The sequence below is a fragment of the Suncus etruscus genome, chromosome 3, assembly GCF_024139225.1.
Source record: "Suncus etruscus isolate mSunEtr1 chromosome 3, mSunEtr1.pri.cur, whole genome shotgun sequence".
NCBI classification, from domain to species: domain Eukaryota; kingdom Metazoa; phylum Chordata; class Mammalia; order Eulipotyphla; family Soricidae; genus Suncus; species Suncus etruscus.
In genome coordinates this window covers 61,587,504-61,601,042 of record NC_064850.1, presented here as the reverse complement: position 1 = coordinate 61,601,042, position 13,539 = coordinate 61,587,504, and the positions used below count along the sequence as shown (strand labels likewise).

The 13,539-nt window shown below is 34.6% G+C and overlaps 1 protein-coding gene across 3 annotated transcripts in view; it reads right to left on the bottom strand.

Moving 5' to 3' along the window:
* Positions 1-5,453: 5,453 nt before the first annotated feature.
* The window catches only part of LHX9 (LIM homeobox 9), a 19,586-nt gene continuing 11,500 nt past the window's right edge, over positions 5,454-13,539 (bottom strand). For 2 of the 3 annotated variants that reach the window (XM_049769732.1, XM_049769731.1), the window contains 2 exons: positions 9,878-10,080; positions 8,241-8,498 (listed from right to left, as the gene is read on the bottom strand). In XM_049769732.1, the coding sequence (XP_049625689.1) occupies positions 8,241-8,498; positions 9,878-10,080 (461 nt within the window). Of the gene's footprint in view, positions 5,612-8,240; positions 8,499-9,877; positions 10,081-13,539 lie in introns of those variants that run through there. The other variant, XM_049769733.1, reaches the window with a different exon arrangement.

The following is a 13,539-nucleotide window of genomic DNA, read 5'->3' as shown; positions in this document are numbered from 1 at the left end:
CCTTCTTTTTTTCTTTTTCTCTTTCTTTCTTTCTCTCTCTCTTTCTTTCTTTTCTTTCTCTCTCTCTCTTTCTCTCTCTCTCTTTCTTTCTTTCTTTCTTTCTTTCTTTCTTTCTTTCTTTCTTTCTTTCTTTCTTTCTTTCTTTCTTTCTTTCTTTCTTTCTTTCTTTCTTTCTTTCCTCCTTCCTTCCCTCATTCCTCCCACTTTCTCCATTGTTCCTCTTTTCGTCCCTCCTTTCCTTTCTCCTTCTAATTCTTCTTTCCTCCCTCCTTTCCTCCTTTTTCTTTCTTTCTTTCTTTCTTTCTTTCTTTCTTTCTTTCTTTCTTTCTTTCTTTCTTTCTTTCTTTCTTCTCCCTTCCTCTTCTTTCCTTTCCTCCTACTTCCTCCATTTTTCCTCTTTCCATCCCTCCTTTTCTTCCTCCTTCCTAATTCCTTCTTCCTTCTTTCTTCCCCTTTTTCCTCCTTCCTTCTCTTTCTTTTCCTTCCTTCTTCCCTTCCTCCCTCCTCCTTCCTTATATCCTCCTTTCTTCCCTCCCTCCTTTCCTTCCTTCTTTTTTTCTTTTTCTCTTTCTTTCTTTCTTTCTTTCCTTCTTTTTTCTTTTTCTCTTTCTTTCTTTCTTTCTCTCTCTCTTTCTTTCTTTCTTTCTTTCTTTCGTTCTTTCTTTCTTTCCTCCTTCCTTCCCTCATTCCTCCCACTTCCTCCATTGTTCCTCTTTTCGTCCCTCCTTTCCTTTCTCCTTCTAATTCTTCTTTCCTCCCTCCTTTCCTCCTTTTTCTTTCTTTCTTTCTTTCTTTTTTTCTTTTTTTCTTTTTTTCTTTCTTTCTTTCTTTCTTCTCCCTTCCTCTTCTTTCCTTTCCTCCTACTTCCTCCATTTTTCCTCTTTCCATCCCTCCTTTCCTTCCTCCTTCCTAATTCCTTCTTCCTTCTTTCTTCCCCTTTTTCCTCCTTCCTTCTCTTTCTTTTCCTTCCTTCTTCCCTTCCTCCCTCCTCCTTCCTTATATCCTCCTTTCTTCCCTCCCTCCCTCCTTTCCTTCCTCCCTCTTTCCTTCCTTCCTTCCTCCTCCCTTCCCATTTCCTCCTTCCTGCCAGCCTTCCTTCCCTCCGTCCACCTTCCTTCATTTTTTCTTCCTTCCCTCCCTCCTTCCTTCCTTCCTCTCACCTCCCTCCCTCCTTCCTCTTTCTTCCTTTTCTCCTACTTCCTCCTCCCCCCCCCAAAAAAAAACAGTTGTTCCAGTGTCTTCAACCAGAGTGAAATTCCCGTTATTTTTGCCCTTTTTTTTTGCTTTTAATTAAAGATATTTGAAAAGAATGGGCCTACCTTTTAAAATATATGTGTCTGTTCACTGGTGCTAGAAAGAAAATACTGTATATATACAGGCCTAAGTATGTATGCTTCACATATTTGATAAGAAAGCTCAACAAAATATTAAAAATTATGGAAATGTAGTTTAAAATTTTTAGAAGTCTTCATATACTTAAATACTAAAATAGTAATGAAAGTTATTTAATAATTATTTCCATTTATATCACTTAAATATCATAATTTCTTTATATCAGAACATTTCAGAGGTTTTGTAGCCCTTTAAAATTCCTGTAGAACATCTAGGTAAATCTTGTATAATGTTACAAATTTATTATATTTAAAATAATTTTCACTGTATTTTTTCTTCTGGGGAAAAAAACACTGTGGAATTCAAGAAGCTTGAACTGCTTGAAATGGTAAAAATTCCTTTGTGCTTTTCAAAAAATCACATTTCATAAAGGGCACTTATTCTATAGGATTAAAGTTTACTGAATAATAAATATAACTAAGTGATGCAAGCTGTCAAAATGTTGAATGTCAAAGTTAAAGCAGAAAAGCCCTCCATGAGTTTGGCTACTTCAAAAAAGGAACAGAAGCTGAATGCGAATGATTAAGTAAAGGCAACCTCACCTTTGGATTCTTCCATCTTTGTATATTTGTCATAAATAACAATTTAACTATCCTCTGAGGTTAATATTTTTCTGGTTCAATGAAGGAGTACAGGAACCATTAATATATGCATGCATATTATGAGGCAATAGAGACTGAAGCATCTTATTTGTAACAAATTTTATTTTCAAATAACCATAAAAGGTATCCAGTTGCTCTTCAGATTAATTTATCAGATCATGCAAGATGTAAACATGAAGTTCCAAAGGAAAAATTACTCCTGACAATCCTAATATGTGACAGAAAAGTACAGCGAAATGCACAATGGGAACTTTCTACATATGGCTAAAATCTGCATCTTTATCCTTGCCCCTTTTTTGTCATTTCAGCACAAGATAAATGTAGGGCAAAGATGCTAAAATTATTCATCCATGGGAAGATTGTTGACATGATACAGAATAATAGAGAGTTTTCTACACTAATTTCCACAAAGAAATGTTGAAAACGAGAGGGGCAATGATATTAGATTAAAATACCTATTTAGAAAGAATTCCATTGTGATTATATTACTATTCCTATCTTACTTATAGACGTTCCTTGAGTACCATGCATGGTTATGAACTTTTGCTTAAAAATTAAAATAGAAAATTAAAATTAAAATAGAAATCTTCCCAGAAATTATTAAAAGTAATACACTAATTTCAAATTAGAAATTACTGTGAAAATAAGGTAACTGAGAATGCTCTGGGAAAAATATGTGGCAGAGTAGTTATTTTCAAATCAACAGCACATCATAAAGAAAAATACTATTTTTTTAATATTTGTTATAATGCAAAGCACTGTGGCATTACAGGGTTTTAATTCATTTGAGTACTTAGTGTTCATTCCTATTGTCTAAAAATATAAAAGATCAATAGAGCTAATCCAAGATTTATCTATATGGATGGTTTCAAAGAAAATACAGTGCCATTTCTCCAGTTCACTCAGTCCTCGTGTCTTTATTTAACCCTGGGGTCTAGAGCTCCTGAGCGTAAACATTATTAAATCTCAAGAATACACAAAAACTCTCTACTAGTGAAACTAGTTTTCTTTATAACACAGTTAAAAGGGAAATAGCAAGACTCCATAGAAAATTAGGTGCTTATATTTATTTGTACAACAATTCATAGTGCTACTGCTGATCTTCTTTCTTCTTAAGAACCTAGAATGACAGACCTCCTAATTTCCATTCCAGAAATTTCTACTCTTCACTTTTCTACCATGATAGCCCCCACAGGCGCATTGCAACAGAAAATGAGATGGTATTTATACTCATCTTATAAAAACCTGACTCCTAAGAAAGTTTACTGTTAAAAGAATGTGCAGTGGATTCCACTGGGTTTTATTTAAGCTCTCCACTTTGTCAGTGATTAAAAAAAAATCACCCAGTTTTTAAAGGATTTTGCTTTTTATTCTTTATTATGGAGTTTACCTTACTTGAGGCATTAAAAATTTTTTTAATTAAAAAACTGCCCTGCCCTCTCTGTAAATCAACATTAAATTGGCCCAACCAAAACTCAGTAATTTTTTTTCTTTTAGCCCAAGATCAATTAGAAGTCAAAGGAACCCAGGCATGGGGGAGGTAAACTCTGTGCAAACTCAGGATCCTGCTCCCAGATACAAGCGTGTGTCCATCTCTTCTGTGCAAAGCATACAGCAGCTCAGACTCACAGACCCAGTGTAGCCTGGGAAAGCAAGGTAGACCTTGTAAGCTCACATCACCACCTTCTACCCTCCCCTTCTGCCTTTTCACATAATTAGTGCCTCTCTCTTAAAAATGGTTTAAATGTGCCTGTTTCAAATTTATATTATTTTTTTCAGGTGTCTAATTTCAGTTATTTTCTTTCCCTCCTGGTCACTTCCACCATTTCACATACCAGACAAATACTTAGAGGTCTGTAAAACCAGGCAAGCTACCAAATATTTCTAAACGAATCTGCCATAGGTGACAGGACAGGAAAGAAGGCAATGTTGTAGGACAAGGAATGGAATAAACTGGCTCGAAATGTATTGGAAATTCTATTTAAGTCACTATAACCAGAGATGAGATTTCAACGAGGCACAAACATTCAAGTTACTGACAAAACCAACATGTTTCATGGTCACTCAAAGTAGTTTACTTGTCATAGTGCATTGCTTTTTCTTTTATTAGTAAGTTCCTCTCTCTTAAAATTTTTTTTCATTTTTCATTTTGTATTCAGGAAGTGAAAGGATTTAAGAAAACATTCAAAATTTTTAGGATATAAGTAAGTGAAATATTTAATGTCTGTTATTCAAAAGTTACATCATTTACATAGGGTTCATTTGTATATAATAAAAATCTCATCTCAATGAAAAAATCTGGAAAGTTATATGTTAATTTGCTTAACATATGCTTTGGATATACAGCTAAATATGAATTGTTTTTAAAAAAGGATTCTTTCTTCAAATATTTCCTTGAGCAATTTTTAAAAGCCTCATTTCTAAATATGTTTTTCTTTTCATTTGCTCCTTTTGTCTGTAAAATCATATGTAATTGGTACTATGAAAAGATTAGATCTTCTCACAGTGTATATAAAGCATACAGAAAATAGTTGTATACTTCAACAAATTTACTTATTGCATAGTGAACTTGTAAATGTATAAAAGATCTATAAATTTACCTTTCTCATCTAAAAATGTTACTGAAGTTCTTACATAGTACTTTATTGTGAGGTTTCTTTTGCTAAAATTTGGGTTTTCTCCCCTTTTTGGTTTTTTTCTTAATACATGTGTCAATTCAACACCACAAATAAAAAGGCATAACATGTTAAAAAATAAAGTAGTCATTTTATCCTAAAGCTACCAGAATTTAACCTCATTATCTTGTTTGGACTTTTCCCATAAGTATATAACAAATTGTAAATGTATTGTGCTGCCTCTTAAGACAGTGTTCCAAATTAAACTCATCAGTGCGTGTTTAACATAAAGTTAACTATGTTTGCATCAAATAAAATGTTTATTAATGAAATCTATGTATCATACAAGAAACAGCAAAGATAAGTCATCATACAGAGATGTACACTAGAAGTGACAGATGTAAAAGTGCATGCAGAAATTTCTGTTTATAAATGAAGTAATAAACAATAATACTAAAGTTACTGGGGTTTGATCCCTATACTCTTAAATGAGTAATAGCTTTTTTGTGAATTTACAATTGGAAAATGCCATCAACAGATAAGGACTAGTACACATTAGCAAGCAGGTGAAATGAATGCTTTGGGACTTTTATTTTACAACTACTGTGCTTGACAAATGTGTGTGGTTCTTTTTTAAAATCATTTTCTTCAAACATGGGATGGGCATATTACTTCCAGGTTGCTCTGGTTTATACACAGTTAATCTAATTTGGTTTTAGACAACATAATTTGAAGCCTTCTTTTAGGTTAGACACTATAACCAACAAAAGTTGTGTTAACATTCGGTAAGTGACAGTTAAGTGTGTGTCTTTCTCTCTCTCTGTCTCTGTCTCTCTCTCTTTTTGGCTCGGTATATATTTTAAATGTATGATTATCATGACCTAATATTGTCTTTGTCTTCACTGCAGTGGATTTCCGATCAAACTTTCCCCTTCTTTTAATACTTTAGGGAATTTTCAAACGTCGGGATGTTTGGCTGTAATGCCCCAAGATTTGTTCTCCCTGAAAAAAATCATAGTGACAATTTATTAACTACAGAGCAACTTGGCTTTTAGGGGTCTGCAATTTCTATTTAGATTTACAAATATCCATTTGTGCTCAATAGGCCTAATATTACCTCTTACTCATAATTAAGGTTTCATTTCATGCAATTACTTTCTCTGCTTATTATCTTTTTTATTCTAAAAATTGGACTGACTCAAATTGATGGGGCATTACTTTTATGATAACGGCACATGTTTCAATGTAATCCCAAGTTAAACTAAACTACATATGCACTGGTGGGGATATTTAAAATGATTCAAAAGTTTAGAAATTTCAATACTACTTGTATACTTGAATCTTTTTCTAAATTTTGTATTACCACTTTAATAGCTTGGACATAGAGATATTGAAAACGCACTGATACAGTTAAAGTTCAGATCAAACTAAGAAATAAAACTCCTTAGATTCAAAATGGTTTATTCACACAAATTTAATAGGATATATCACAATTGTTTGGTCCATAAATATTTAGGGGAAATAATTTCTATACAATGCATTTATCAATAAACAAAGAAACATGGACAATTTTGCTAGACCACTTACTGTACTATAAACACGAAGCTCAATATATAAGATTATTGAATTTATCAACTATATTGAAAGAGTGCACAACTGCTTTCTATGACATGTTTGTCCTCTCTAACAGGATACACCATAAAAAGAGTTTCAGAAATAAGAGGTAAAACAGTACAAAACTAGTGAGGTGTCAAAAGGGCTTCAAACAGTTAATTTAACAAACAACACATAGATCCTGATTTTCACAAACTTACTTCCAAGTTATATCATAAGGCACATAGGAGAACTGAGTTATAATTAGTCTACTTAATAAAGTAGATCTATAGTACCATATATTGTTCTGTCAAAGAACAAAATTTATAAGTATCAATATTTTACCTGTAAAAGTGTATTAATAAGATCTCAGCCTTACCAAGGTTGTTTGGTCTGGTTAGTGGTAAATGCCCAAAATGTAATAGAAATATGAAAAGTCAAGATTTAAGCTCCATATAAGATGATAACCACACTTGTTAAATATATAATGGCAATCACACCTTTCTTCTGTTACAGTGTTAACTTATCTCCCATCAACTTTTTTTTTAAAAATAAGCTACTTTCTGTGCTAATTTTCTAAAGACCCTGAGCAAAAGTTACAATAATGCACTTTAATGTGGGCAGTGAACTGTCAATATGTAACTACACATTTATACAGCCAAAAGGACACCTTTAAAATCTATTAAATAGCCACTTTGACCACCAGAGGAGATTCAAGGGGCCCAAAAAGTGGAGATCATGTGCAAAGTTATTCTTAACAATCCACTAAAGCAAGACATATATCTTGACTTCTTTATTATTTTTATTTTTTCTTTTTAGGAAATCCACAATCTAATTGGTATTTAACTACAACAGAAGCATATAGATGAACATTCACCACTGCCCAGACCATTAGGATTTTAGTTTAAATTAAAAGAAAAAAATGCTACTGTAAACTAGGAAATATATTCAGGTCGGCATCCACAAGGCTTCTGAGTATATCGACTTTCAGGCTAATAACTTCAAATCTCCAATGTTGAGTTTTGTTTTGTCTCTGATAAATATATCAACCTGTGCCAAAGTAAACTAAAACAAAAAAATTCTTATTGTTGGTACTAGTCTATTAAGTTTTTGTTTACATTACTCATTATAAAATGCCAGATACAATATCATGGTACATCTGAAGTCAATTAATAGCTATTAGTTAAGTTGTACTACCTTTTTTAACTTCTTAAAAAATTATATTTTGCTTATTTCCATTTCCCTGGGGAAAATAATTTATAAAGAACGATGTCACAGCTATCAGTTTTAACTTTAGGAGGGTAAAAGTATAGATTTCAAATTCTAAATTGTCATGGGTGTACAGGGACTATTTCTCAAATATTTTAAAGCAAAGAACTAAAAAGTTCTGTTACACTGTACATCCCTAAAAGACAGAAAAGTCTCATTCCTTAAAAAGATTTCCCGCACAATCAATCTTTAATCTTTAGAATTGCTATAGTTAATGTTTTTGCTTAATCATATTCCTCAATTATCAGGAAAAAAATCTAAACATTTTGTTTCCATTTTTTAAGTGCAAAGTTTCCAAAGTTCATTGAGTACAGATACAATTGCAAGATTTTAAAAATTAATTGTATATTTGACTCTTTATTAACTTAATCAGGAATATGATCATTTACCCATCATATAACTCCTTTTCTGTTTTTTTTTTCTTCGAGATTCTGGAAATAAGTAACATACAATTTTAAGAGGCACTTATTAAAAATTAATCCAAAACTCCCCTTACCAATGAAAAGATCTATTTTTTTAATAAAAAATATTCAGATACACTTGGTAGACAAAAAAAAAATACACTCTGTAAAGGAGACAATACTGTAAACTCATTTGCCAAGTGGTTGCAGATGCTTCACACCAAGCTGTTGTTGTTGGTATTTTTTTTATTATTTCCCAAATATCTTGTGGGTTAGAAGAAAAAAAAAAGTCTTGTAAATAATAAAAGAAGAATTCGAATAGTAAAGGAAGAGGAAGCATTAAAAAAAATAAAAAGCGAAAACCAATGTTAGAAAAGGTTGGTTAAGGTAGTTTGTGAGGGGCTTCCGGATTCGTGGCTGTCCAGGTTAGAGGTCACGGCTGTCACTACAGTGATAGTGGGATTGGTCAGGTCTGTTAAAGTGGTCGCAGTGCCGGGTGGAGTGAGAGCGCCGCTGTCTGCTGAGGGCGGGGCCGGGAGCGACGTGCCATCAGCTTTCTCAACACCCCCATTCTCCTGCCGCAAAAGGTTCCTTCTGAATTTGGCTCTTGCGTTTTGGAACCAAACCTGCAAACCAATCCCAATGGATTTCTTTACCGATGTTTATTTTTTTATATTTCTTTTTCTACTTTTTTTTTTTCCTTTCCTTTTTTTTTTTTTTGGATGGGATTTTTTTTCTTCCTTTTTTAAGAGAATTTTTGTAGTTTATCCTTATTAGAGATGAGCCTTTTTTTTTCTTTTCTCGTCTTTATTTTCTTTAAACACAGTTAACTCCAGTAATATTCTAAAGCTACTTCCTTAACTGCACCTATGAACCCCCCCTCCTCCCCAGCATTAATAAGCACCACTTGGGGACCACTGATGCTTAAGTATAAATATTATGGAGATGAAGGCACAGAAATAACGGGAAGAAAAGGCAACCTGTTTTCTCAGTGCTTGTCCTTTTTTGAGAGTGGGAAGGGGCAGAGACCATAAAATTTTGCCAAGTAAGAATCAGTGCTAGGAAACAAATAGTATTGAAATAGACTTCAGGCTCTCCTTGAATCTGGCACAAGCAAAGTATTCTTTGCAAAGGGAAAAACAAACAAAAAACCTCCAGGGCCAAAGACTTCAAGCTGCAGAAACCTGTAGGTGGAATTTAGTTGTTGCCATTTGTCACTGAGAAGTGACAGATGACCATTGGGTTCCCACAGCAACTCGCTAGACTTTCCCTAAAGAAAATCTTCTTGCACTGATGATTTTAGAAAGATAGTTGGACAGCAGCAGATATAACTCCAATGTTCCATTTTTAAAATACGGCTGGTTAAACATGGGCAAATAAATGCTCTGATTGGTTGTGAAGACATTAACTCTGTGTGTGTTATTTCAAGAGTGGAAAATTTTGGTCCATTGAATTTGGATGGCCCTAACCTGTGAGTGAGATTACTAAGAGTTGCGGGGAAAAGGGAGCAGCCAGTAGTTCCCCCAGAGCCCCAGTCCTGGGCCTAAAGTGAATGGAAGCCTCAAAAGCTGCTTGTGCAGATAAATATCCTCACATCTGCAAAACACCAAAGCAAGTTGTGTTGGCTTTGGCTAGCCCAAATTTGCAGCCATAGCTGTTTTGAGGGCCACACTAGGCAATGCTCAGGGGTTACTCCTGGCTCTGCACTCAGGAATTACTCCTGGCAGTACTCAGAAAATCAAAGGGGATGCCAGAGATAAAAGTCAGGTTGATAGAGTGCAAGGTAAAAACCATATCACTGTTTTGTTTTGTTTTTTAAATATTGGGGCACTCTCTGGCAAGCCCCTGCCAAAATCTCAGCCTCCCCGCTTGGGAGATTTCGAAGTAAACTAATGAAAGTGGTTCTGGACATATCTGCATCATGCTAAGCAGGGAAGAGATTTGTTTGTCCTGGCAAGGTGGACTGGGGTTGCTGTATTCATAGCCAAAGGAGGAGGTTTCTTACCTGCAAAACTCTTTTGGTCAGGCCTGTTTTCTGAGCAAGCTGTTTGAGGTCCTTGGCATCAGGGTTGTGGTTGATGGCAAAGTAGGATTTCATGGTCCGGAGCTGGTGGTGTTTGAAGGAGGTCCGCATACGCTTGGTCTTCTGCGAGGCTGGGTATGGCTGCTGGTCCCGGTCCAAGTGGTCGGTGTCATTCTCATTACAACCTGTTGCAGTAACAGTGAACAAACAACCACTCAGTGGAAACTCCTGGAGTCATGAAAATAAGAGCAGGCAAGGCAGAGGCTGTGGGGAATAAAGCAACCATAGGGAAAGTTTGTTGTCCCAAATCTATCTAGGCAAAAGAAAGAGGTTAACTGCCCCCAAATCAGCCAAACTAGTCTAAGTGTGAACACAAAGTGGACAGGCTAGAAAAATAGTACATAAATCCCTGATATGCCTTGTGCTTGCTGAAGACAATTCAGGAAAATGAAGAGGGTGATGAAGTATGGGAATGAAAGAAATCTCCAAGAAATGGGTTTAAACAACCCTCTTCAAATATCTACATGATTACTAACCCTACATATACATACATACACTGAGAGATTCCTGTTTTTCTCTTTTGTGGAACCAAACATATTTTCTAAAAATATTCCATTTACCCTAAGTGATAAGGTAAACTAGTCATTTCAAGTCTCTCAAATCTGAAGGTTTCTGAACCCAGCAATTAAGGAAAAACTAAGTCTGTTCCAATTTGTTCCCTTTTCTGGTACCTGAGAGCCATCCAGATAAGGTAAAACTAAAAGGTCATTGGAAATAAAAGAAGATGGGCAAAATAACAATGTGCTGACATTCCATGTTTTTATAAGAACACTCTCTTTGAGGGTGATTAAGCTGTAACTGGTGGGCAAAAAGCTACTCCAGGAAGAAAATATTCCTTGGATTGATGTGAATAAATATTTCTGAAAGAAAATGTTCCAGACTTTTATTCCTTCTGCTCAGGCCTGAAGCGTGAGCCAGAGCAGAGATATGAATGACTCTTATTTCCAGGACAGGCACTTGGCCCCCTTCTGTGTATATGTGTAACTGGCTGGCAGAGAGATGGTGGCATCTTCTCTCCTCTGACAAAGTGTCCCTTACATCTGTGCCTTTAGGACCATCTGAAGCTCATTATCCCTGGGATGTAAAGTGGCGCATTTAAAAGGGCATTCCCACTCACCTCCTGGCTTGGCAGAGGAAATATGATTACAAAACAAAAACATTTTTGCTAAATATTTACTAATTCATCAACTTCACAACTTAAAAGGGCATGGGGTTGCTTTCCCCCTTAAACCTTATTTCAGGGATTGTATCTGATGTTTATTCAGATATGATTATTCTGCCCTTTAGCGTTTTATATTACATCAAGCTTATTTTATCCCTCAAGAGGGGGGAAGAGCATCAATCTGAATCTTGCAGAAAAAAAAGTGTCTCTCAGAATGAACTCTTCTACTCTGTTTGATAAAATATTATTTGCTGGCTATGCACTAATTAATATTATTTTCTTATAATTTCAGTAAGTTAGCATATATACAAAAAGAAGTGAAATTTTTTAATCATCAACCAAGAGGTCAGCCATATAAAAAAATTTATTCAACAAGAAACTCTCCTAATGAGAACTAGGCATGAATTCACATCTCCTTTGTTCCTATTTCTAGGAGAAGGCTAAAGATCCATGAATTTTCTCTCCTATGAGGCTTTCAAAGCTAAGCACAGAGTAAGGAGCTCAACAAAAAATAAAGATTCTGAATCTTGACTCATCAATAAATTCATATATTGAGTGACTCGTCATACAAAATCAAATTAATCAAACTGGAATTAAAGTCAGATAATCAGGAAGATGCACTTTGGAAGCACTAAGAGAAAGGGTAACATTTTACCCAGATAATAAAGAAAATATACTTTACATTTTATCCTATTGCAATCCAGTGGGGAGATATCAAGTGTAAATAGCCTATTGAACTGCACATTCATATCCTCAAATGGAAGAAACAGCATCTTGTGACCTCCCATAAAACTATACTTATCACCAATAAACTGAACCATATTTCACAACTAGATTATAAATGTGCCAACAGAAAAATGGACCAAAAGGCTCGCCTGGATAATTTGAAGCTTCTTTAAATAAGATTTCATTCTTTTTTTTTTTTTTTTTGGTTTTTGGGCCACACCCAGCGTTGCTCAGGGGTCACTCCTGGCTGTCAGCTCATAAATAGCTCCTGGCAGGCACGGGAGACCATATGGGACACTGGGATTAGAACCAACCACCTTTGGTCCTGGATTGGCTGCTTGCAAGGCAAACGCCGCTGTGCTATCTCTCCGGGCCCAAGATTTCATTCTTATTATACATGGGAAAAAGAACTTTTCCTGAAAGAGCACATCAATTCAAATATTAAACTTGGGATAAAAAATGCTTTTAGCCACTGCCCCAGCCCCATTCCCAGATACTTTTTCTTGAAATTGACTATTATTTTGATATAACTTCATGTTGATCAATTTTAAAAGTAAAATTTAGAAAAAATGATGATAGAAAGGTTTGATAAATTTGCTTCTCTGAATATGGATTGTGCTCACTATTTATTGTTAGCTTTAAAACTCAGCAGAAATTATAGCTCATTAAATACACATGGGACTTGTCTCCACATAGAATACAGCTCTATGGAAGGAGATGGGGCTAAGTATTTATAAAGGAGACATTGCTAATAAAATTTTCCTTTTGCTTTGTTATCACTTACATTAGGCAACTTAACATATCACTTACTTATACAAGCTTTTTTCTACATAGTAAGTCAGTGAATGTCCAAAATCACCTATGTTTAACCCTAAATGTATTATGTAATGGTTAAAGTGCTGATGTTCCCCAGGGACTATTAACTAAAGCAACAAAATCCTCCCTTCTCCCTCTCCCATATTATGAGATGAAATAATTTTATTCAAGCCATCTTAGACATCCACCGATAAGCACACCTTTCATTATATGGTTAGTGAGAAGATTGAAATAATTGACTTACAAAGTCACTTAAAAAGTGTTCAGCTATCCTAAAATAAAAAACCTTTCAGTTAACATATGGACATAAGATCCCTGAGAAACCACTAGGGGTCAGTACCAGGTCAATGTAAGATTTACCAGGAGCTTTTAAGAGTTAGAATGTGAAAAAATCTACTTAAGTATGGTTTGAAAGAGCAAAACAGTGGTCTCACAATTAATGCTAACCCCAAGAGCTGAACCACCTATCACAGATATAATTTCCTTATCATTGAGGCCTTTATCACAGTTTAATATTCCCAACCAGTGTTTCATATTTCTAAAATACTTTTCTGATATCAGCATATTAGAAATATCACATTAAAAGGACTCTGCCTTATGTCAAATATTTATTTTTGCCAAGTCACCATCTTTTCTGTATGTCTGAATTCTAAGCACATTTTGTGCATGTTTTAAAATATAGAAATTATATATAGATATTTGTTTACTATCAGTGTTACATTTAAACAGATGAAAATATAAGATCACAAAATGTTCAGATAATGAGCAAAATTATTAATCAAATTTTATTACTACATTTTAACTAATGTTTTATTTGTAGGAGTTTTTCTATGGCTAGCTTATAAGGAGCTACATTAGATTCATAAGTTATATCTAAATA